We start from the raw sequence: 24,500 nt of genomic DNA on the forward strand, positions 1-24,500 counted from the left end.
AACAGACGAGATGTAATGGATCTTGTTAGTCAGAGTTGAGTTTAGCAGCTTGGCGTGCTGCAGCCCTGCTAGTCTAGCACTATAAGTTACTTTAGCCGTGGATCTCGCAGCAGAGGCATACTGCAATCCTCACACAGGACGATGGAGCTCTCATATCAAGCGATCAAAACAGCAAATCAAGCTAGAGAGGCGGTGAGTGGAGCATCGCTTTTCGCTTGATGTTGTCAAACAAAGTGAACTCATTAACGTTTATAGTCAGTGCTACCTAGATTAGCGACACTGTTTTTGTTGTGTCTAAATGTGTGTCGGCCGCAAACGACATATTGTAGAGCTTGCAATAATAATGCCAACTGCAAGTGGGGGGATAAACTATAGAGATACCTTATCTTTCAACAGCGGCGAACTTATAAAGTTTTATGAATGGCTTAGCTATTACAAAAAGTGCGAAGGGTAATGCCCTGCATGTAATGTCAGTTACGCATTTCGACTGCGATTAGCTAATTAGCAAGCTAGCTAGCTAGCTAACACTTTCTGTAGCTAACTAAATGCAGTGAGTGTGGAGTCAATGAGCGTCCACCGGTTACCTAGGCGATATGTCACACTCACAGCAGAGCCGAGGAATGTTTGGAACAGATACAGCGCCATCTAGTGGAGGGATATCTTTCATTAATTAAGTACTTCTCTCTCACTAGGATGAGCTGAGAACAGAGACCAGGCGAAGAAATATACTCATATTGATCTATCACCATCTCACACAGCAGGGGTAAGATGGTCACGATCATTTATATATACTGGAGGTGTGTGTGTTTGTGTATAATAGAGAGAAAGGAATTGGTATGATCACTGTGTGTGTGTGTGTGTGTGTGTGTGTGTGTGTGTGTGTGTGTGTCAGGTACATGGATGCTGCCCGTACTCTGGATCAGGAGACTAGCGTGGGCCTGCGGAGGTTTGAGGTGTGTGACAATGTGGACCTGGAGACGGTTCTGATGGAGTATGAGAGCTACTACTACATCAAGTTCCAGAAGCACCCTAAGCTCACCAAGAAAGTCCTTGAGCCAGGTGGAGTCACACACACACACACACACACACACAGGCATAGTGGTAAGCGCTGTGTTCTAACCCTGGCTGTTTCCCTCTGTGCAGTTGAAAGCCGGCAGCCCAGAAGCTGTGGTAAAAAGAGGTGAGTTATCACACTCCTGAACCACCTTCTGACTTCCATACCTCCGTCCCTCCACCCCACCACCCCCATCCTGCATCCCTCCACCCCACCACCCCCATCCTGCATCCCTCCACCCCACCACCCCCATCCTGCATCCCTCCACCCCACCACCCCCATCCTGCATCCCTCCACCCCACCACCCCCATCCTGCATCCCTCCACCCCACCACCCCCATCCTGCATCCCTCCACCCCACCACCCCCATCCTGCATCCCTCAACCCCACCACCATTGACTCTTCTAAATATTTCTCTCTCCGTCTGTCAGAACCCCCTGTACTGTGGTTCCACCTCTCCCCAGGATAGGCTCCTCCCGAAGACCTCAGTCTGGGGTTAAGAAAGAGTCGAAGATGGTTGCCAAGGAGACCAGTAAACCATCTAGCGTATGTTCTACTACACTTCTAACAAATGAAGACGTTGAATAACCAAACAACTAGGTGTTCTAGATCAGCGGTAGTTCTCCATGGTTCTAGTAGCTCCAGTAAACGGAACTATGTGATTAGAGTGTGACTCCTGGCGTGTGTGTGTGTGTGTGTATGTGTGTGTGTATTTGTATGTGTGTGTGTGTGTGTGTAGGGGAACGGTCACTACTCTCCTCCAGAGTCTTGCGACTTCGGCCTCAACGTCTCCTCCATCCCCCGCAATGGAGCAGGGGAGGGGCCTCTGCCACGGAAGGTGGCTGACACACACACACACACACACACACTCTCACACACACACTCACACACACACTCTCACACACACACTCACACACACACTCTCACACACACAGGTCCAGAGAGGCTGGGACAGCGGTAAAGTTCGCTGTGCTGTGTGCCCTGTCTCAGGCTCAGCTGATTGACTACAGAGGTCTGATCCAGGACGCCCTTAAAGGAGCAGCGGCCGACATGGCTCCCCTGTCCTGCCCCCCAGACCCCATGGTAACTACCCCGGTGTCCTTGGTGACCACCCCATCTCCTGTCCCTGTCACCATGTCAAGTATCCCTGCCCCCCCCCCCCCCCCCCGAAGCCGTTCTATATTGTTCTCACTAACTCTCTTTCGATCTCTTTGTCATTCATTCTCCCCCCCCCCCTCATTCTCCCCCCCCCTCCCTCCCTCCCCCCCTCCCTCCCTACCCCTCTCCCTCCCTCCCCCTCTCCCTCCCTCACCCCCTCCCTCCCTACCCCTCTCCCTCCGTCTCCCTCCGTCTCAGGAGCGTCTGCTGAAGCCCATCAGTGCGCTCAGTGGGATGAACAGTGAGATGAAGGAGCTGGCTGCCATCATCAGTAGGGTGAGACAGGAGGAAGCTGCTGACCATCCCCATGTGACTGGACCACAGAGCACACCCCGTGCTGCTCCATAGCTGCAGTTCTACCACTAGAGGGCAGCAGAGAACCTCTGTAGTCCGATCAATGTCCTCTATGGTGTCTTCAAGCTGTATGAGTGTGTGTGTGTGTGTGTTTGTGTGTGAATGTCTGCCTTCCTGCCTGCCTACTGTGCTAATAAGTCTCCATCTCTCTCCGCCCTCCTGAAGGACATCTATTTAAACAACCCCAACGTGCACTGGGATGACATCATCGGCTTGCAGGCCGCCAAGCGATTAGTCAAAGAGGCTGTCGTCTACCCTATTAAGGTAGCGCCCCTCCGCCTGCTCTGGTATTTCACCTACCGCCCTGGACCCAGGCCCAGGCCAGGGACATTTCTTAACCTGACACTTAATCCATACTTGAATACCAGCCAATCACCAACTAATACACACCCTCCATCACAGTGATGACGACAAATATGGGGCCGCATCTTGACACACACACACACACACAGATGCATGGAGGAACACCACACTCTAGAACATGGATCATCGCTATTTGAGGATTTCTAGGATGTGACTGTTTAATACTCTCCTCCTCCTCTCCTCTCCTCTCCTCGTTGTCCTTCCTCCTCTCCTCTCATCTCCTCCTTGTCCTTCCTCCTCTCCTCTCCTCCTTGTCCTTCCTCCTCTCCTCCTTGTCCTTCCTCCTCTCCTCTCCTCCTTGTCCTTCCTCCTCTCCTCTCCTCCTTGTCCTTCCTCCTCTCCTCTCCTCCTTGTCCTTCCTCCTCTCCTCTCCTCAGTATCCTCAGTTGTTTACGGGGATCCTGTCTCCATGGAAAGGTCTGCTGCTTTTCGGTCCACCAGGTGAGACCCCCCCCCCCCCCCCTTCCTTCTCCTCCCTCCACCCTCTTCCTCCTCTTCACCTCCTTTCCTTCTTCTGTTCTTCACCGCTCCTCTCTCCCTCTCCCTCCTCTTTAGGTACAGGGAAAACTCTGCTGGCCAAGGCTGTAGCTACCGAGTGTAACACCACCTTCTTCAACATCTCCGCCTCCAGCATCGTCAGCAAGTGGAGAGGAGACTCCGAGAAGCTGGTCAGGGTGAGGGTCTCGTCCCACTGCACGGTGCCCACGTTTAGGATATACACACACACACACAAACACTGTTGTGTGCTCATGCAGGTGCTGTTTGAGCTGGCTCGGTACCACGCCCCCTCCACCATCTTCCTTGATGAGCTGGAGTCAGTTATGGGCCAGAGGACTGGACAGGGGTGAGACAGGGAGGTGATATGTGGGAATGCAGAGTGGAGGCTGGGGGAGATTGGAGGGGTTTAGAACATGGACCAAACTTTGTTCTTCCCTACTCTTCCCCCCCTTCCCTATTTCCTTTCCCCTCCTCCCTACTGTCTCCCCCCTCTTTGTGTCATGTTACCTTGTGTCCTGTCTCCTAGAGGAGAGCATGAGGGCAGTAGGAGGATGAAAACAGAGCTGCTGGTCCAGATGGATGGTCTGGCTCGTTCTGATGACCTGGTGTTTGTTCTGGCCGCATCCAACCTGCCCTGGTGAGAACCCAGGCCTCTCTACCTCCTTCCTCCCTCATTCTCTCTCTCACTCCTCCACTTCTCTTTCCGCTGTCCTTCTCCCTCCCTCCCTCCCTCCCTCTCTCAGGGAGCTAGATCATGCCATGCTGCGACGGTTAGAGAAGAGGATTCTGGTTGGTCTTCCCTCCTGTCCAGCCCGTCAGGCCATGATCTCTCATTGGTTGCCGCCAGTCAGCTGCACAGGAGGGGTGGAGCTACGCACGGATCTGACCTATGAGATGCTGGCACAGGTATGAGTGAGCGTTTGTTTCTACATCCCAGACGAGGATCTCGGATGTAATGATCCATCCCTGGAAGTAAGGACATATGTGTTTCCTTTCTAGTTGAGCAGTGGTATTTCCTGTCTGTGTTTAAGGATACTTCCTGTTTACGTTCCAGGAGACAGAGGGCTACTCAGGTTCAGACATTCGGCTGGTGTGTAAAGAGGCTGCTATGAGGCCGGTACGCAAGATCTTTGATGCTCTGGAGTCCCACCAGGAGGGTAAGACCAACAGACAGGCAGGGAGACAGACAGATAGACAGACAGACAGGCAGGGAGACAGACAAGCAGATGGGCCTTATCTGACTGTTCTCTGTTCTCTCAGGGAAGTCAGACATGCCTGTGATCGAGTTGGAAACCGTGACAACGGAAGACTTCCTGGAGGTTATCACTCACTCTAAGCCCTCAGCCCGCAGCCTGACTGACAGGTACAGCGCCTGGGAGACGGAGTACGAGTCTGTCTGAAAACACACGCGTACAGAACACACACGTGTACAGAACACACACGTGTACAGGACACACATGCATCCCAACCTGGTTCCTCTGGGAGTTCTCCCTTGTATATACTCATAATCTGTGTATATATATTTATAATTATATTGAAGGTGTTCGCAGTTCCATTGCTCTGCTCAACCAAACACAATGAGCAACACTCAGTTTTGTCGTTTTATTAAAACACAAAAATAAAATGTTCATGATTCAATATTCTAGTTTGACACATTATGCATTCCTCATGACAAACACACAAACAGAACAAGCTGGCAGCTAGTCATCAGGCTGGCTGCCCTGGGAGGAAGGTTATATGAGATGGAGCACTGTTCCGCTGGCCGGAGGAGGGGTGTCCTGGAAGTGGAGGTTAGCTGACTGGAGAAGGAGTGTTCTGGAGGTGGAACTGACCTGGTTCTGGGGAGGGCTGTTCTGGAGTTGAAGGTGAGCTGGCTGGAGGAGGGGTATTCTAGAGGTGAGCTTGTTCGAAGCAGGACGGATGAACAGCACTTGAAAGGGAGGGTAAGTTAGAGGCTTAGCTAGACCAGGTCAGCTGGTTAGTTATACCAGATGATAGGGAGCTGGCCATCTAGACCAGGTGATGAAGGATGTGGTCTACAGCCTGGACAAAGTCATCACAGGTCAGATATGGAGGAGGGGAAATCTTCTCATCACCCTCCCTGTATTTACCTGCAGGAGACACAGCTCATAGTCACACATTTGTGCATGTCACAGGACATGGCACAAACACACAGAATATAGAGTCTCTCACCAGTTTTAACTAGGATTCCCTTCATGCCTGCCTTCTGGGCACCGCCAACATCGTCCCGTGCGTCCTATAGAGGCACAAACAAGAAGTGTTCAACCTCTATAGGGTCGGGCACAGTGTTACTCCCAGGAAGGGAGGGAGGAGTGCACATTTCTAGTGTCTTCAAACGTGGCCCCGGGCGTGAGCAGACCACTCACGTCTCCTATCATGATGGCGTCCTCAGGGCTGCAGCCCAGCTCTCGGAGAGCCTCCAGGAAGAAGCTCTGCTCAGGTTTGCCCACCACCTCCGCCTGCCGCTCTGTGGCGTACTCTAGTCCCGCCACAAACGGACCGGGCCCCAGCGCCAGCCCGTCCTGCCGGCGGTAGTACCGGGCCTTGTGAATGGCTATGAGGGAGGCACCCTCCAGAACCAGCCTGAGGGAGGGAGGGAGGGAGGGAGGGAGGGAGGGAGGGAGGGAGGGAGGGAGGGAGGGAGGGAGGGAGGGAGGGAGGGAGGGAGGGAGGGAGGGAGGGAGGGAGGGAGGGAAAGCAAGAGGGGGATAGATGAAGAGGGAGGAAAAAGGAAAAAGAAAACATTGTGATAGTCAACCATGTGAGGTCAGCTACATTGTTAGAGTTACCTGAAGGCCTTGTTCAGTGTCTGGTAGTTGAAGTGTTCGGGTGCTAGTCCTATCACCACAGCGTTGGGCTCGGACGTGTCCAGACCTGCAATATACACCTTGTCTGTTATACATTGTATCCTAGCACGCACACTAAGACACACTGCCGCCCTCCTCTCCCAGTCCTATCCCTCGCCTGAGAAGTCCTCCAGAGCGCTGTCCTCCACTAGCAGCAGGGGGCGCTCTCTCCTCTGCTCCAGCAGGCGACGTGCCGCGCTCAGCGAGGTGAAGATCTCCCGCTCCTCCAGGTCAAAGTTCAGCCGTTGCAGCCGCTCCAAAAGGCTCCGCCTACACTCCTTGGTGGTGTTGGTCACAAACTTCACGGCCACTGAGGACTGACGTAACCTGCTGAGCCGAAGAGGAGGACGACAGCTTCAGCCTGTTAGAGGAAGTAAGGGCTAGGATATTTAGTAGGGAGGATAGAGGCTAAGTTATAGGGCCTGGGGTATAGCCCATTGTGAAGGTAAAAGAAAAAAGGAGTATGGAGTTAGGGGCAGTATGGGTCAGAAGAGGACCAGGTCACCTGCGGAGGGCTTCCTGGGCCCCGGGAACAGCACAGTCCTCTACATGGAGTGTTCCGCTTAGGTCAATTAGCACCGCCTTTAACGCCCGTCTGCTCGCCATGGCAGCACTTTCCTACAGTCACAATTAGAATATAAAACCCCAGCCACAGACATTCCACATAGACTACCTCCACACCAGCCACACACTGTAGCAAGGACTACGCACTGATCGCTCCGATAATGGCAGCTATTCATTGCTCTGAGAGCAGTTTCAGGCCTGCAGACAGTACACAGTAAATACTACTTTATTTTGATAATCATAATTCACTTTCTTTATCATAATTCACATGAGATGGAATAGGGGGATTATTTCTGGTGAGCGGTATCTCTGGTACGATGCCCTGCGTGACGCTACAATACCCGGAGCTCTTTTACTTATGAATGCTAGATTCTGTCATGTAGTTATAAATCTGGCACAATTAACACTGAGCTCAGCACTGTGAACCCTTATTCAACCGACTGAACACTAAATCTGGTTCATGATATGTACGTGACATTATTGGAAAGATTTTAGTTAAAGTGTTGCCAACTGGGAGTGTTATGTGGCATAGATTGTATCAGTCTGGATTGATCGGAGCTCGGATCAGACTATATGACCAAAGCGGCCAGGACATAAAAAGGAAAAATACTTAACACATCGCTATAAACACATTGAACTAGAAAATCGGCCTGTCTTTTGAAAGTCACAGCTTGTAGCTAGCCAGCTAGCTAACGCTAGCTTTAAGTATAACGTTAGCTTGTAGCAGAACCCGACAGAACATGTGAAGTTAGTTTGTAGTCGTACTGTAGGCTTGATGAACCAACGTTAACCAGACTTAATAGTAATACTATTATTATTATTATTACTATACAGATAAGACGATACTATATCTAGAACTGAGGGTCTGAAGTGCCTAGGCTACAAGTAAAACCTAACCCCGAATTAAGGTAGGAAGAGCCAGTACGAGTGCTAGAAACATTTCCAAATCAATTACAGCAGTGTCAGGCAGTGCTAGAAATCTAGCTAACTGATAAATAACAGACAATAGCTATATTCCGACGAATGTATGCAGTATTGAAGAAGTGCCAGGAACATTTTCTTGCTATATAACGGAGTAAAACTATTTGAATGACCTAGCTACCTCTTCTGGGCGTGGTGTTTGTTGTGTTTAGGGTCTTCTGAGAAAGCTGTCTGTAGATATGCCTATTAGTTCTTATTGTCTAATGTGAATTGTGAAATTGCTTTGAATGATAAATGAAACAATGGTTACGTACTCGCGAAAATATGTACTAGTCACTTAGTGAGAGTGACACGCACACAAATTCATACGCACCCACGCACACTCCCCATGATTCGTCCAATATATTAATCATTTAAGGCGATTTACAGAATAATCATTCATTAAAAGAAAAACATATGTAGCCTATCTCAATAACAACTCACAGATGGATCATATTTGCATGTATTTTTGCATTAATCGATTTAATATAGCAGAAAGTATTATCAAAGCTAAAAAACCTCTTTCGCACGTTGCCAATCCACACCCAAAGCCTCTTTCAGTCACTAATTCTACATCAAAATAACAGTAGGCTATTGCTAAATATTATTCTCTGATGTTTTGCTGTTATACAAATGTTACACTCATACATTCCTAACCCCTAGCCAACAATATTCAATTAAACCGTTTGCACTTGTTACCAAACTATTGTCCACTGTAAGCCCCTGCTCCCGTCGTGTGAAGCGCCCCTTGTACTGATCAGGGAAGGCCTTCCATCTCTCTCCTCGTGTGAAGTCTCCCTAATGCCCCATCATCACTTAAAGTCACACTATCTTGAGCTAAGATTAAGTCACGCTAATCTAAGATAAAACGGCTTTATACCATTAATCCCACCGATAAACATATGGTATTAATTCTGTCAAAAAAAAAATCCCTTACTTCGTGTATTTAGGTCCAAACTACCGTTAATAAAAACGTTTTCCCAGGACCACTGGCAAACACTGCCTCTAATACGGGCACCAATGGAGATTATGAGAAGGGGTTGTTTGTCTGTGCCACGGATCCCCTGGTTGAAATAAATACAGACAGGTTTGTTTCAGACAAACATTGTATATGATGTGGATCATGAAGGAATTAAAGCGCTTGTCCTTTCAGCTCACATACGTGTTTAGCCTACTGCGTAGGCCTACAAACAATATAAAAGTTTAAAAACATTTATAGTGGCCAACGCATGCTTAATACACACTTCACTTTTCCAAACCCTGTTATGTACTGCAGATTGTCAGAACATTTAAGTAGGTTATACGTTCTTGTTTATAGATTCTTGTCCAGATTATGAACTGTTTCAGACAAACATTAGATGTGGCAAGGACCGTGAATTAAAGCATTGGTCTTTTCAACACATAGGCTACGTGTTTATTGCATACAAACAAGTATAACACATTAAAAAACATTTAGTTGCAAATGCTTATACTTACTAATAAACATTTCACTTTCCCAAAACCTGATGTCATGTTGCCCTACTCCAGGAGAGGTATCGGAATATTCAGACCAGTCTAACAGAGCTACTTGTCCCATTCATTTACACTATAATATGTAGAGTTAAATATCCTACAAATAAAAAACGCTTAAAAATGTGTGTACAGTTTGTCATGGTGCTTTAGTCTTTCACATGGTATGAGTAGCCTAATCCTTATGTTGCATTGGCATCGTTAATCGTGATCAGTAGGCTACTGATCGTGATGCTCCTATCTCGGAGGTGTGTAAACACCGGTGTGTCCGGCTAATATCACTGTTTTTCTCCAGTCTCGGTTAGTTCTGTCAGATAACTGGACCAGTTATGTCAGAGTGGCTTGGATTTTGGTTCTTGGAAGGTGTCCGAGTCCATGGCTGGAAGGATCAGCCGAACAGCAGCAGAAGAACGATGCAGACTGAATTCACTAAAATCAGCGGCACTGAAATCAGACACAGAAAATTTAGAATAACCAGTCTGCTTTGTTGTGCTGATGATATTGCCGTAAGAAGTGAAGACCTTACGTTGACGAATTTATCATACCTCTCATAACAGTTTTGACAGAACGAATCAGGATCAGAAGTTGAGCGTTTATCGATGGGTCATCGCCAAACCCTCCGGTGCCATGTTGCGCACTCCACCCAACTGATGACAGAGAAGGCTCAGTTAGGTCTAACAACAAGATTGGCTATGTCTAGGTCTAGGACGTTAAACCTGGCTAACTTACATGCAACGCAGGGTTTCCGAGTTTTTAATTCAATGCATTTTAAGTAAATCTGCAGGAGAACTGTACAAAACCCATATCTAATTTTTCCTTACAGCCCAGAGGCTCTATATCCAGCTACAAATCTCTAGTTAGCGGCAAACAAGGATGCATTCTGTCAGCTTTACAAGCTATCTATCTACGGTTTTGATGGCAAATGCAAACAAAACACACTTCTCACGTTTACAAACTCGCTTACTTTTGCTAAGGAACCTTTCTTCATGTAACACTGCAACAGCATTGACACAGAGAATAGCCGTTTGGATGAGAGCATAGAATGTAAACGCCATGCTGGCAACTTTGTTTCTCCTCCTTCAGAAGCTCTGACAACTCGAGCATCTGGTGACGACAATTTTGTGCGCCCCGAGATGTATTGCATTTTTATTATTTTATTTTTTCAGAGCATAGATGACACAATTTTGGGGCCTGTTTCAGGTCCATTATTCCCTGACTGCATTTTATGATATGTAATGAAGCACATGCGTTCAAATATTATATAGACTTTTTATTTATCCACATAAATAGTAGAGAAACTACAAGAACATATTTCAATACATTTGCATTAACCTTTTTGTAATAATAGCATTATTGATTTTGTGTTTCATGTTAATTTCTCCATTTACATCCTCTAAACAGGGAGACATAAGAGCTTGCGCTTCAACGCTCTGAAACATAAATTCAACGCATCGTTTTCTTATATACATTCGGTACATTTTTTGAGACTAGAACCAGGAGGCTGGTTCAGTCAGACTGAGACAAACACACACGCACACACACACACACAGACACACACAAGAGGGAGGGAGGGGGTGGTGGCATCACTGTACAGAAACATCATTATCATCATTATCATGTAGGAGAGACATCAGACGGCCAAGGTGTGTGTCTGTGTTGGTCCAGGGCGGGGGGGCGGGGGCGGAGGGGGTCTAGGACAGTTCATGTTTAGACACACAGCCGTCTAGTCTTTAACACTGTCTCATTTTTGGTCCAGAAGGAGCTGAGGAGAGCAGGGGTGTAGGCAGGTCCATACGTCACTGGCTCCGTCGGTCTCTCTCTGGGGAGACGAGGTCACGTTTGTTGTAGAAGTACAAAAAAGTGTCAGATCTTTGAAGCAAAACTGTGTCAGATGGTTCGAGCAGTGCTGTGCGTTCTGTCTTTTTCTTCCAGGCTGCACAGGTTCACAGAAACTCAGTGAGGAGACCTGGGGGGGGGGGGGGGGGGGGGGGGGAACACAAACCCATCAGAGTCCTGGTCCACCTCTATCCTGCATATATATCACTACATAAACACTGCCACACAATATACTACACTGTATACTCACCACTTAGCTTTTGTTGAGATGGGTCCCTATTTTTTCTTTTCGTATCATGTTCGCATAGGGAATCTGAGAATGAGGCAAAACAGAAACATAAGTTGCTTTCATATACTGTGTGTGTGTGTGTTTGTATTAGTGTGTGTGTGTGAGGTAATCTAGAGGATGTCTGCAGGGATCTTACCATTTGTAGTTGCTGCACCATCTCCTCTCTGTAGGCCAGCTCTCTCTTCATCTGGTCCTGGAAGTTATCTGGAAAAGAACCCAATCGAAACATGTTTCAAAATGATCATAGATTATAATGAAACTCAAGAATTCCAAAGGAACAAACAGAGGAGTCTATGATAAATGAGGAAAAAGTAGTAGAGAATAAGGAATGGTGAGGAGGAAGTGAGAGGAGGAGGAAGTGGAGAAGAGAGAAGACTTACGGAACACAGGGAAGGGTGAGTTGCCTTTCAGAGCGTGGAATTCCTGTTCTAGTCGTCTCCGCAGGTCTATCTGCTCCAGCAGAACCTTCTGCAGCTCCTCTGAGGAACAGATAAGACGACACTAGAACATTAGTAACAGTAGATCCCCAAGAACACACATCAAGACCCAATATCGTTAGAACACAAGAACTTTAATTTAATGATAATAATTGACTGTTTGCACCTTTCTCCATGTTCTCGACATCCTTCTTCAGTGACACAGGGGATGGTGTTTCTTGCGTTTGGTCACCTAACATAAAATACACAAGGCGTTTTGATTACGATAAAGTTGTACTGTAATAAGCTTTACTAAGTGATTGTTACAATCATCTAGGTGAAGCTCAAAACCATTTTTAAAAGCACAGCTTGTTAAACCGTGAGTCACAGGGGACGAGTACTCCCCTCGTCCTCTAGATGTCAGTATCAGTACATGTTTTCTGACTACTAAAAATCTTGTTTTCTCACACAGGAATTAATCAAGGATTAACTTTACACACTTGTAGTTATTGCATTAGATTCAGCAATAACAATTGTCTTTTTGATTGGAATTGAAAACTGTAATTTCCACCACTCAATATGTAAAACCTGAATTTTAGGCAACACAAAACCATGGCCAACAAATTGTGGGCCGTACAGAGGATTTAGTAGCCAACATTCATACCAAACAGTATTCTCATCATCATACAGATTTGTATGAGTGCTGCCTGAAGTCTATAGGCTGCTGTTAGGCCTGATTGTGCGTCCGTGCCCTGGGCCTTCTAAACCACACTAATCATATTCCCTCCAACACCCCACTGCCTCCCTAATATCCACAGTTTTCTCATCACACCGAGCCTTCTCCCATGAATTTACAAACCTGGGAATGTACGTGTCTGTGTGTGAGCCTGTGTGTGTTTGTAAACACGTGTGTGCGTGTGTGCAAAGTATGAGCTGTGACAATGAGGCAAATCGAATGCCTTAAATGAAGCGATCTGGTCCATTTTGTGTGTGTATAATCTTCATTCTCTTTCGCCTCTCTCTCTCCCGCCTCTCTCTCTCCCGTCCTCCCTCCTTAAGCCTCCCAGTGCTGGTCTCATTCAGCCCGCTGCTCTACTCTCTCTGTCTCATTTGACAAGCACATTTGCAGACAGTGCCTGAGGATAACAACCTCGTTTGACAGTCAATTAACCGTGAATAGTCAAAGCCAAGGCAGTTTGCATTACATAAATGGAAAATTAGATTATTTTTCTCCCAAGAAACAGAAGTCTCTTTAAGGCGGCGCCTCGGCCGCTGTGGAATCAGAGCTCCTAATCACGTCCGCTTGCAGCCCTGGGAGACATGGCGCAATCAGGCAAAGGTGGTTTCATTTAATTTGTTTCGTGTAATTTTTTGAAATACATTATACATTATGTGAGGAGATCATTATGGGATAGATAATATAAATGTTGGCATAGATGTCATAAAACACTGTGAATGTCTCCCTGACAGATAGAAAAGCTCTGATCTCAGGGATGGAGGGCTTGGCAGAGAAAAAGGCAATTATATCCCTGCGATAATGTGAGGATGGAGGCTGCCACCTCGTCTCCGTGGAGACGATAGTCTGTTGAACTGTGATGGCTCCCACTAGAATACTTCCTGAACATTATGAGGCGTTGCTCCATTTTTGAGGTAGCCTGTGTTATCTCGTGTTTCATCTGTTTGTGCAGTTATATTAATCCCTAAACTGCCGGTCTGGGACAGCTGACTACCAGTCCCTCCAGAGGAAGATGTTAGGCTCAGTGAAGTGGCTTTTTAACTCCAACTTTGTTTATGTGTGTGTGTGTGTGTGTGTGTGTGTTTGTGGACAGGCATAAGTTTAGGGACAGACAGTAGGGACATGTCTGTACCAAAGTCAAGACACTGTCAAAACATCTCCCCCCAAAATATTAATATTGGTTGAAAAAAAGGTTCCAACCAAACCTACACCCTTGTATGTATGTGTGTGTGTGTTTACCTGGAGTCTCCCTCCAGTACTCCGGTCCTGAGGCCTCACTCTCTGACAGGAAGAAGTTGCTCTGTTCTTTGTTGTCATCTAGAAGACAGACAGACGGAGGGAGGAGAGGGACAAACAGAGCAGGCACCATTACTCCACCTCATCTGGAATCGTAAAGGGGGGTAACTGTGGAACTACAGAGAACATTGCCTCTCTGAGAGGAGCATCGGCAAGGAGAAGCAATGGGACGTCAAGCCAACATTACCCCCAGATGACCAACACACACACTCTCTAGTAAGAAACATGCACTTATGTGTAGGAAAAACACATTCACTAGTAGAAAAGAAACACTAGAAGGAAACACTGTAGGAAACTCACCGGCGTGGCTGACGTTGTCTTTGGTGGCGTAGGCAGGCAGTCCTTCCTCTCTGTTTTTGTGTAGCTGAGAGAGGAGCAGAGGACCAAAAGAGGGTTGGTTCTTCTACGTACAGCACAGCTCACCATTGAAATGATGTGAAAAATAGAGTTGTCTAGGGGTCTGGAGCAGGATAATACTAGCGTTTGTGTGTGTACACAGTTACTAATGGTCCTGAACTTTTTTGCTAGCTCCTCATTAACCCAGGGTACAACCCCTCGGCCCCTTTATTTCTCTTTCCCTTTATCTTTCTCTCGCTCTCTATCTTTCTATGGCTCTCTATCTGCATCTCTCTATCTGCATCTCTCTCCCTCTCTTTCCCCCTGGCAGCCAGGGCTAATGTGGACTCGACAGGTTAAAGATTAAGCAGGCTAACAGGCAGGCATGACAAAGAGAGAACAAATAGAATGTCGCTATTAAACAATACATGACTGGGGCCATTAGCAGGGTTCACAACACTGTGAATATCTCATTTCTACAGGGAGCTGCTGCTATCAATCTGGTTATGCAGATCAGATCAGGCCTGCCAGCGCAGCCATTTAAATAATAATTAGCTAAAGTGCCTTGAGGGAATATTTACGTTTTTGTAGGTGGCCTCCTCCAGTGGAGGGTGTGGAGGGCTGGAGCTGGGACTGGGGATGGCCAGGCTGGCGGGGGGAGAGGCCGGCAGGCTGGGGGGGTCCTGGCTGGGGGCTGAGGGGGTGCCGGGGTAGTCTCCGCTGTCCCTCCCGCTCTCCTCCCCACCCTTGCCCAATCCTCTCAGGTGTAGACTGCTGCTGAAGCTGTCCTCCTCATCCTGCTTGGTCTCCACGTCCACCTCCCCCTCCTCCTCGCTCTCCGGCCCGTCTCCCTCCCCCCCACTCTCGCTGCCGTAGCTGCAGCTGGTGGTGGGAGACAGGTGGCGGTCCGATCCAAACTCTTCCGTCACGTTGCCGTGGAGCTTGGCGATGCTCTCCGCGTCCTTGACAACAGGCCGGAAGGCGGAGTGGTAGCTGCTTTTCCTAGCCTGGAGGGAGGGGGCGTGGTCGAGCAGCTTCAGCCAGCCCTCTGAGGTCACAGGTCGAAGGTCAGGGGTCACAGCCGGACACTCCGGTTCAAACAGGCCTGACCTGGGGTTGGTACCCATGCCCGCGCCCACCCCTGCCCCGGCCTCAGTTTGCTCCGACAGGTCCAGGAAGGCTTGCCTGAGGGAAGGGCTCTCTGCCAGGGAAGAGAGGGCGCTGGGCTGGTGCTGCAGGTAGGTGGGCACTGGGATGCCCCCTGTGGCCCTGGGGGGCCAGAACATGCAGAAGGGGGGGTAGAAGGTGTCCTTACGCCCCGGCCACAGCAGCCCAGACAGACCGGCGGGTTTCTGGCTATTAGGAGCCTCGCTGTCATCCTTCTTCTGGGGGCAGAGGCCGAAGGTTGGGAAGGAGTAAGGGTTGGGGAACAGAGAGGTGGGGGGGAACTTGTGCAGCATGCCAAAGCTCTTACTGGGCACGGGGATGAGGGGGTAGCTGCGTGGGGCCTTCCTGGGAGAGAGGCTGTTCACATCCAGGTCCTCGTCCTCCTCAAAGCGGCCCCTCTTCTGGCTCCCCAGCTCTGGGGATGACATCATGTGGGGCAGGACGGAGCCCATGCCCTTCATCTGTCCCATGGGAGGGCAGTGGGAGGAGGGCAGGGCACGCTTTCGGCTGCCCCCATTAAACATGGCCTTCACGTCCTCCCATGCGAACGCCAGGTCGTCGGGCGGGGTCTTGTCGGACAGTTTGAGATGGCGGCGCCAAGAGTTGAAGTTGGCGGCGTCGGGCTGCGTGTACTTGGCCTCGGGCGTGCGGTGGGAGTGGAAGATAAACTTGTTGGGCGAGAAGTACATGTTACAGTACGAGCACTTGATGCACTTGGCCCGCGAGCTGTTGTAGCGCGCCGGGATGAAGTTACCGCGGCAACCCCAAGCGCACTCGTGAGACACGTCGAAGGCAAAGTTATCGGGAAGCTTGGGGGGCGAGTTCTCCCCCAGGAAGGACTTGCACAGGCGCTCGGCCTCGCGCTTGGTGATCATGCCGCAGCGTCGCGAGGAGATGGGCATGGCGCCCGCACGCCGCAGGATCTCCAGCTGGACCGGGGTGCACTGCACGCACGTTATGCCCAGTGCCACGCGCCGGTTGTGGATTTCGTTGTAGCTGTAGTTCTTCAGCAGTGTGTTGGAGATCTGAGCCAGGCACAGGCGCTCCTGGTGGTCTATTACCAGGGAGACGATGGGCACCCCATACAGCACCACCTGACCCACCTGGTTGGGCTTCAGGGAGGAGGAGGAAGGGGAGGGGGCCCCGTGGGGAGGTCTAGGGGGGGTCAGGGGCTCTGGCTGGAAGGAGCTGGGTGGGGTCGTCATGGTGATGTTGTTGGGTCTGGGTAGGAGGGGTGTGTCCATGCCAGTGGGGTCCACTGCAGACAGGAAACTCTCAGTGACTTCCTGCTGGCAAGCGCAAAGCAAAATATTAAGCACACAGAATTCCAAACCTTTACCAGCTGAACCGCTGGTAACATGGACAGAGAAAAGATCAGACTCTTTTGACAAAAATGATAACAACTGTACAAAAACAGGAATATTTAAAGGCTGTCAGAAGATATTTTTTATGATTTATATTGTTGTATTTCTCTGTTCATAATTCGGAAACATCATATTCGTATTGACTAGAATGTAATGTTATTTATCCTATTTAACACATTATTGTTGAGAATGTGCGTCTTTTACTGACGAGGCTGGATCTAAAAGAGAACTAGGGCAAACGTTTTAAATGTGGAAAGAGGCGCGGACATACTGGTCTAATACTATTTACAATCCGGTCAATGCATTTACCTTCTAAGATATTGTCTTGTCATCTGATTAGCCTATATTGTGGCACTATTTTGCCACGTTGAAAGGTAAGTATGGCATGTTGGATAATCAGAGGCCTTTTAGATCCTCTACCGTAGCCTTATGTCATTCAGGTAACCTAAAACAGTTATGGAGCAACAACAGTTTGTGGTTTGACAGCTTCAGAAAGGCAAGTTTATAAGAGAATTCCGAAAGTGAAGTTAACCTGATAGTGGAGAGGTGAACAATTTGCCGACAAACACCGGCAAATTATTTTACATATTGAGACGAAGCGAGACATCTGAAACCATACCAGAAAGCCTTTTCTTTCAGAAATACTAAGCCTTCTCTGCAACAACACGAATAATATTAATACTATGCATATGAATACCTACAATATTATACAAATTATTATTAATATAATAATACAATTATAGTTTTACTCTTTTTAGTATAGCCTGCAATCTACACTTGGGCCTGTTGACCATATCAGTGACAACTGATATGTGCTATAAAAGAACTACAAAAGGTTGCCTAAATAGATTAAAATTATACTTTTATCATTCTTATTTTGTTTTATAACTTTAGGCTATATTACCTAATTGTAATAATTTGTAACAAATAACAGTTCACAGAATATAGCTTCTTACCTTGTAAAGATTAAGAGAAATCCCAATGTTAAAAAATAATAAAACACATCCCTGTACTCGCAGAAAAATCAATTAAGCCCAAAACAACTTAACTACAAGAGCCTATATTTTGCATTAATTACTACGAATTTCGATTCAGAGGGCGACACTGCGCGAAGTTCAGTCCGAGGAAGTTAACGGTTGGTGAGTTGTGAGTAACTGCGTAGCGCTCGCCGGCTTTAGTCCCTTTAAAAGACGTGCCGCGTGCTTTGCCGCCGGTGTCGGACGGGACTTGATTGGCGTAGCTCTGCCCCTCTTCTCGTGCCACAGCTCAGAAGACTTTCCGCGAGCAGCCAATGACGTCTCACTAACTGCCACTCAACACTCTGAAGAGAGACTAGCTCACGAGCCTGGCCCAGGGCTACGGCAAGGGTGTACAGCTATAGAAACACACACACAAACAGACGCCGCATGTGGATGTGAGCTTGGTTTACAAACAACTCGAATACAAATACAAATATGACATACCAATATAGCTTCTGATATTTATTGAAATATAAAGAATTGTTTAGGCTACTTCAGCCTATAGCTTACTTAAATGCAAATATTTTAAGAATAGGCTATCATCAGTTATAAGATTGTCATAAATACAATTTAAATAACAGGTGTAAATCTGAATTGAGTTGAAAGCTTTGTCTCACTTTTTCTCAGTTTACAAATAGGGCTATATTCCAACGTCTGAGAAATAAATTGTCTAATGTAGCCCTATTAGTTACAATAAAACTGTCATTAGTCGAACCTGAACTTATTTTTTTAAGGATCCCTGCAAAATAAACGTTGCCACAGCCCGTATAACGTCAATGCAGGTATGCAAATCTTCAGCTTGGCCTAAGGACTGACAAAATGGTCATGATAATGTGATTGTTATTGTTCTAACGACATTTGGTATCGTTTGGTAACAATTTCCACCACAATTCCTATGTAGTCGTTCTACTGAATGAAGACAATTGAGTATTAAACGCTCTCAGTCCCAAATTCGATCTGCGGTGTCTCCTGCAGCGAGAGGCAATAACGGGCCGCTATTTCTTCATCATTACCGGGGCAGCATATGTTCCCCATCAGCTGGGATCGAAAACGGAGGTGTTAAACGGATCATCTGAAACGGATGACAGGTTTGCAGACAGAACGACTCGTCAATTACCGTAACCGTCCCGTATTGACACCCGGGTTATGGCATCTAACTTTATTGCATTGAAAAGGGGAAAAAATTGTATTGAAATTAATTGAATCCAGACCAGGCTTTTTAGACATGGTCGTGAATTGATCAATGAAGGGTTTGTCAATGTTTATACTATGAGTTTCATAGGCCTATGTTCAAGTTTCAGAACAACAAAGATTACATTTTTTATCTAGTTTGTAAAAAAAAAACACACCGTATTTTGTATTTGGGCGACACTACAACGTTCAAACAACGGTCTGCCATTTTCATTTATTTTTTTATCGTTTTAAGGATTATATTGTATTTATAATATTTCTCCCCGTAATTACGTCAATAAATATAAAAGGGTCCCTTTTGGACAAAACCTGAGCGGCTTGTGACAGCAGTGAGCTCGAGCCCCATCTGCTTGTCTTTAAACCAATTTAGATGTCACTGCTCGCGCTTTTGTCTCGCGGCTCTGCTGTGGCAATGGCATGAGAACACTATAGATGTATGGAAAGGCGCTCGCTATCATTCTGCTTTCAAAGAGGACAATAACAAACTGCAATGGAAATGCAGAATATCACAAGAGTCCCGGAAATAACGTTCACAAATCTCACAATTTATTTAGTATAGAATACTGTTGTCGAAACATTCGAATTTACGTGGCTGTTTGGTCCTTAAACATTGCAACGTTGCAACATTGTTATTAATTCAAATGGAATGAGATAGGTCTACACTTCTCATTTGATTAATTAAAATGATATAGACAGCATGTTATGAAAAAATGTGGGTGCACTGACCGTTTCTGTGGCCTATAGGCTAACTATTTTATAATAGTATTAGGCTACAGCAAACTCATCTGGTGCAGGTTCAGATGGAGGGAGGACAGGCGGGCCTGCACAATACCTTAGATGTAAGGTTAGACAATACGAGAGGGCACACATTCGAAATTCCACGTCTCCATAATGCATTAGACGTCATCTTTGTGAGCGGTCGCCCTACTGTGAAATTAATCATGCGTTTAAAAAAGAATTGCTTGTGTGACCTTTGAGGGTCAATAGAAAAAACAGATATAAATTAAGAGCTACAAGACTAAGTGAGCCTGAGACATTTAACATCAAATCAGTCTACAAACGTAACCCGCTCCGGGTGTGTCATTATCATATTAAAATATATCATCATCAGAACGGGAGATTATAGACCAATCTTAGTTGAAACGTCGAGGAGAAAAGCATGAGAAAGTCTTTAACTTTATTGTATTGCTGCTTCTGTAAGCTTGCCTATACATGTTACACTGACAGTGATCACGGTGCTGGGGATTTAAAGGCAGATGTAGGCAAGAGTACGTCGCGCGGCCACTGGGCCCTGTGCTGCGGATTATCATCCTTATTTAATACTTCTATCTCAAAATTACAAAACTAATGCTTCTTCATCTGTGAAGAATTACCGTGCAATAAAATTAAGATAGCCCTATATCTTAACTAAATTGAGGCAAAATATTATTAATACGGTTTACATTTACTTTTCCCATCAGTCTTGATTGTGTGATTAACGGGAGACAAGAGTTCCTTTATAGTAGTGGGTTGGGGGGACTTGTCTGACGTCACACGGTCTATTGAATCGCCGGGCTGTAAAACGAATTCTTGTGGATGCACAATTCTATGATGAGATCATGCCGTTTATACTGCGTCAAGCCTCCACACTGTTAAGAGACTATAGGCCTAGATGTTGCGTGAAAAAGTTTTTGAGTTGTGGGTGGCTAAATGGTTTTACTGTGTAAAGTTTCTAAACTATTTAGGGTGACACATTGGAAGCACTTGGACGTAAAGCATATGACGGTCTGCCGGTTCACCTGCGCGGAGCAAGGAGTCTGACGCTCATCCAGCCTGTGGCTATATGGCTATTGGGATTACATTGGCCACCAAAACGCTACCGTCATTTCCCAGGAGATAACCATGATAACTATCCAGTCATTAATAGGACTGAATAAATGAGATTTAAAAATCAAATTATGAATTATCAGGATGCAATAAATATATAAATAAATTCGCAAAATACAAACAAACATTAAGTCTATGTTTCTTTATTGCAGAAATTAAGCAATAATAACAAAATATATTCTATGAAGAAAGACCATCTCTGTATAGATTAAATACTGTGAATCAAACTGGAACATACCAAGAGAACAATTAATAATCAGAACAAATAAATGACAATAACTAGACTAACTAGGTTATGCTCTTTTATAGATAGACCTACAATGTATAACGTGCCTTTTTTCATCATTAAAGAAAACAAAATATATAGACCCCTTTTTTTTGTCGGCAATAGGTTATTAAAAACCAATATAGTCGAATGTTGACAGCCTATACGCACCTCTTCCTCGTGTCTTTGGGAGATGGTGCTCAGGGCTTTCCACCAGTCAGTCAGTGTGGCGTCTGTAAAAAAAAAAAAACATTATCTTGTAAATTATGTTGTAAAATAAAATAAACAAAATAGGACGATTACTAGTTTATGTACTTCTGAACCAATAAGATGATCAGGACCATGTGGACATTAGCCTTTAAGTAGTAGAAAACTGCTTTATTCAGAAAGCTACATCAAACTTGTATAGCCTTACTGTTTGTAAATATAGCCTATCTGCCTATAAATATATTAAGCTTCCACATGCAGCAAAGAAAATGGGAACTATGGTGTTCATTTAAAAGGCAGCCGGATAATAACCGAGCTATCAGGGACAGCATAGAGATTATAAGCTTTGCTTACTCACTGAACCTATTCCGGATCATAATTAAAGGACCACTCGACATGTAATGACCCCGGAACACAAGCAAACTTCTGGCAGTTATTCTAAGTGGAATAGCTAATGAAGCGCTGAACGAAATCAATTAGACGCAGTCAGACAGTTAGGCGCTGGGCAGGGTTGAGAGTAGGCTCACAAGGCCGCCCCCCTCAACCCCCAGCCCTCACCCCACCGCGGCCAGGGAGGAAGGGGAGTCCGGGTGTCTAAAAGCAGGACATCATTGATGATGTAGCTTGTAGACTCCCCATCACTTTCTAAAACTTGACATGAGCCACATAAACAACACAGGCGCCGCGCGACAGCACGTGCTTCCAAGTTCAGCTCTCGCCCAATATTCTGCAGCTCATAGATAACTTCGACACACCTACAGAATACAATGGGTCTAAATCAAGTATTAATCAAGTATAAATATTTTGGAATGTTACAGTCATATGTTGGCTAATCTCAACCAAAATTCCCCCAGAAGTGTGTACAGTAGACTATGGAAGGTAATATTGGACGTTGGGGAGGCACATTATCCTATAACACGATGTAGGCCAACTTTAGTTTCTACAAACATAATCTATAATCAGAATAATAGCAATCAGCTAATGCCGGTGGTCGCGTCTGCAATTAAGCCCTTATTCAAATCCATGACGCTCCAATCAACAAACCAACAGATTCTGTGCATTAGGCCCCACACAACCATCAATTAGACCCCTGTTCAATCAATGATATTGATTAGAATTCTTCTGTGAAAATGCGCTACTGTCCCTGAGGAACAGACAGTTAGCCTCCACTCAGAGACGTGTTACTTTATCAAACTAAAGCCTTAAAGCTGGGAATGCCCTTCAGCTAAAGTATATTGCCTAAACACAAAAATATGAATCAAATATGATAATAAAATAATATAAATGCGTTTTTTACCTTCCGGTGGTGGAGGTCTTCATGGGGTTTTAGTCTTGCTCGTACCTATAGCTTATCGGAGGTATGTCAACCCCCCCTGCAAACACGCACGCATATGCTGGCTTTAGTCTCTCCGGATACACATGTCTCGGCTTGAAACGTGGGATTCAAATTTGCCGTTTCTGCCATCAGCTACCAGTCACGAAAACGATGATAGCTCCTAAATAGTTTTTCAGGTTATTCCATCTATACACTGGACAATGCATGCGAGGCTATTGCTAAGCAGGTGTGTGGAGGGCGACGGTGGGAAAGTAGGCGCGCTCAGACCAAGGATGTACAGCGGGGAAACAAATTATTTTTCATCCAATACGATCACTCCACACACCGCGGGGGTCAAATGGAGCTATAACACTAGAACTCCTGTACTTCCCGAGCGCTGAGGATAACATCCAGAATCATCTCAGGTCTTCTGTTAATCGTTTTAACGTGTGACACTTGTCAGTATTGTGATAGGCCATATAGCAGGTGCGGGAAGTAGGGGCCTATAATTTCTCGTCGGACTGGAAAGTGGAAACCTATGTGCAACAAATGATAAAATAAGATATAACACTTTAAGTCCCTTGGGGAAAAGACCACCCCCCCCCCAGATTAATTGCCTGAATATTTAGCAAAAGACCGCATGGATATGTTAAAAGTTGTGTACACCTATGAACAACACCTGCCACCACCCTACTCCACATACACACTCTCTCTTCACACACATACACACAAACACACAAACACACACAAACAGCATACAACATAACAGAGTACAGGAGGGAAAGCCTGTTTCCAGCCTGTGTAAGTGTTCCGTGGCCCAGCTCTTCCCAGCAACAGTCTGTAAACAGGCGGTAAACACTCTATAACCAGGCTGTAATGGGTCTCTTACTCTCAGCAGGAGGAGACACAGGAAGCAGAGAAAACAGCTCTCTTTATTATTAATGACCTGGCTTAATCTCTCTCTTAATCACCACTGTAGTGGTCAGGAGGACAGAGAGCTTAAAGACAAAGGGGGGGGGGGGGGGATAGAGAAGGACGGAGCCAGCTATAGGAGAAAGTGGTAAATCCATCTATCACCACATCCTTCTGAGAGATCGCATCATGAGAAGTGCGTTCACACCGTCCACCTCGGTCTCTGTTCTTGACATGGCACTGCTGACATCACTGTTGCTCCTCAATACTGAACAACAGTCACGAAAAGCCAGTGACGCGATCCACGTTGGTGGTTTTTGTATTTGATATGTTTGGTGTGGTGGCAGTTGTGCTGAGAGAGATCCCATGAAAGGACGCGTGTCCCCATGGATCTGTCTAGAGCACTGCTGCTGTGTGCGCTATGATGTCCCTGGTCTCTACCATCTGTCAATGATATCCATAGTTTCATTCTAATCATCTATTTGATTTCTCTGTTCTAGAGGCTCTCTTTGCTCCCTCTGTCCACCCTGACTTCCAGTTCTCTGCAGTCTCAATGGAAGATCAGAAATCATCCATTGCTTCCCAGACCAGCATTAATTGTGTAATCCGTTGATCCGGTTGTAATCCCTTCAAACATGTCTCTGACACTCTAACTATGCCGTTTACATGCTCATTGTTCCTACCAGCCAAACATGGCAGGAGAGGAAACACACACACACACAGACACACATACAGACACACACACACAGACACACACACAATTTTATTAACACCTGCAATTAATGCACTTCCTAAATAATATTTTCATTAATGTCATAAACGGAAATGTCTTTTTGTTTTGTAATGATTTGATTTTTAATTATTTGATATTGTTTGAAGTGTGTATGTGCTGGAGGCTGTTGCAGTAGATAGAGTTGAGCTAGAGAGAGCCCAGTAGCCACACTAGTGAACCACAGTTT

General features: G+C 46.2%; 4 protein-coding genes across 4 annotated transcripts; 1 reads left to right on the top strand and 3 right to left on the bottom strand.

The window, feature by feature from the left end:
* The first annotated feature begins 29 nt into the window (after window positions 1-29).
* On the top strand, window positions 30-5,046 carry katnal2 (katanin p60 subunit A-like 2). Its single transcript, XM_062477775.1, has 16 exons — window positions 30-192; window positions 693-763; window positions 893-1,059; window positions 1,144-1,180; window positions 1,485-1,599; window positions 1,793-1,891; window positions 2,044-2,136; window positions 2,410-2,487; window positions 2,731-2,829; window positions 3,306-3,369; window positions 3,484-3,602; window positions 3,684-3,772; window positions 3,953-4,063; window positions 4,170-4,332; window positions 4,481-4,583; window positions 4,687-5,046. The coding sequence occupies exons 1-16, from the start codon at window positions 142-144 to the stop codon at window positions 4,824-4,826; spliced, it is 1,599 nt and encodes a 532-aa protein (XP_062333759.1). The 5' UTR covers window positions 30-141; the 3' UTR covers window positions 4,827-5,046.
* On the bottom strand, window positions 5,015-8,000 carry hdhd2 (haloacid dehalogenase-like hydrolase domain containing 2). Its single transcript, XM_062477777.1, has 7 exons — window positions 7,862-8,000; window positions 6,799-6,911; window positions 6,412-6,623; window positions 6,237-6,321; window positions 5,814-6,030; window positions 5,620-5,683; window positions 5,015-5,537 (listed from the first exon to the last, which is right to left on the bottom strand). The coding sequence occupies exons 2-7, from the start codon at window positions 6,897-6,899 to the stop codon at window positions 5,437-5,439; spliced, it is 780 nt and encodes a 259-aa protein (XP_062333761.1). The 5' UTR covers window positions 6,900-6,911; window positions 7,862-8,000; the 3' UTR covers window positions 5,015-5,436.
* A 1,206-nt stretch (window positions 8,001-9,206) lies between these two features.
* Window positions 9,207-10,442, bottom strand: ier3ip1 (immediate early response 3 interacting protein 1). The gene is made up of 3 exons (XM_062477925.1): window positions 10,291-10,442; window positions 9,872-9,973; window positions 9,207-9,770 (listed from the first exon to the last, which is right to left on the bottom strand). Exons 1-3 carry the CDS (start codon window positions 10,379-10,381, stop codon window positions 9,715-9,717), a joined length of 249 nt encoding a protein of 82 aa, XP_062333909.1. The 5' UTR covers window positions 10,382-10,442; the 3' UTR covers window positions 9,207-9,714.
* A 338-nt stretch (window positions 10,443-10,780) lies between these two features.
* On the bottom strand, window positions 10,781-16,683 carry skor2 (SKI family transcriptional corepressor 2). Its single transcript, XM_062477687.1, has 8 exons — window positions 14,817-16,683; window positions 14,200-14,263; window positions 13,843-13,920; window positions 12,055-12,120; window positions 11,832-11,930; window positions 11,588-11,655; window positions 11,413-11,475; window positions 10,781-11,292 (listed from the first exon to the last, which is right to left on the bottom strand). The coding sequence occupies exons 1-7, from the start codon at window positions 16,644-16,646 to the stop codon at window positions 11,416-11,418; spliced, it is 2,265 nt and encodes a 754-aa protein (XP_062333671.1). The 5' UTR covers window positions 16,647-16,683; the 3' UTR covers window positions 10,781-11,292; window positions 11,413-11,415.
* Between the last annotated feature and the right edge of the window lie 7,817 nt (window positions 16,684-24,500).

The sequence above is a fragment of the Osmerus eperlanus genome, chromosome 14 (assembly GCF_963692335.1).
Source record: "Osmerus eperlanus chromosome 14, fOsmEpe2.1, whole genome shotgun sequence".
Taxonomy (NCBI): domain Eukaryota; kingdom Metazoa; phylum Chordata; class Actinopteri; order Osmeriformes; family Osmeridae; genus Osmerus; species Osmerus eperlanus.

Excerpts from the sequence above, each read along its gene's own strand:
- katnal2 (XM_062477775.1), top strand. The coding sequence starts at position 142 with ATGGAGCTCTCATATCAAGCGATCAAAACAGCAAATCAAGCTAGAGAG. Across the intron at positions 2,137-2,409 it reads CCTGCCCCCCAGACCCCATG|GAGCGTCTGCTGAAGCCCAT; the intron begins GTAACTACCCCG and ends CCTCCGTCTCAG. Across the intron at positions 3,603-3,683 it reads ACTCCGAGAAGCTGGTCAGG|GTGCTGTTTGAGCTGGCTCG; the intron begins GTGAGGGTCTCG and ends GTGCTCATGCAG.
- hdhd2 (XM_062477777.1), bottom strand. The coding sequence starts at position 6,899 with ATGGCGAGCAGACGGGCGTTAAAGGCGGTGCTAATTGACCTAAGCGGA. Across the intron at positions 6,031-6,236 it reads ACACTGAACAAGGCCTTCAG|GCTGGTTCTGGAGGGTGCCT; the intron begins GTAACTCTAACA and ends TCCCTCCCTCAG. Across the intron at positions 5,538-5,619 it reads GGGAATCCTAGTTAAAACTG|GTAAATACAGGGAGGGTGAT; the intron begins GTGAGAGACTCT and ends TGTCTCCTGCAG.
- ier3ip1 (XM_062477925.1), bottom strand. The coding sequence starts at position 10,381 with ATGGCGTTTACATTCTATGCTCTCATCCAAACGGCTATTCTCTGTGTC. Across the intron at positions 9,974-10,290 it reads AGAAAGGTTCCTTAGCAAAA|TTGGGTGGAGTGCGCAACAT; the intron begins GTAAGCGAGTTT and ends CTCTGTCATCAG. Across the intron at positions 9,771-9,871 it reads TGTCAAAACTGTTATGAGAG|TGCCGCTGATTTTAGTGAAT; the intron begins GTATGATAAATT and ends GTCTGATTTCAG.
- skor2 (XM_062477687.1), bottom strand. The coding sequence starts at position 16,646 with ATGGACACACCCCTCCTACCCAGACCCAACAACATCACCATGACGACC. Across the intron at positions 11,931-12,054 it reads TGTCGAGAACATGGAGAAAG|AGGAGCTGCAGAAGGTTCTG; the intron begins GTGCAAACAGTC and ends TCTGTTCCTCAG. Across the intron at positions 11,656-11,831 it reads CTCACCCTTCCCTGTGTTCC|ATAACTTCCAGGACCAGATG; the intron begins GTAAGTCTTCTC and ends GTTCTTTTCCAG.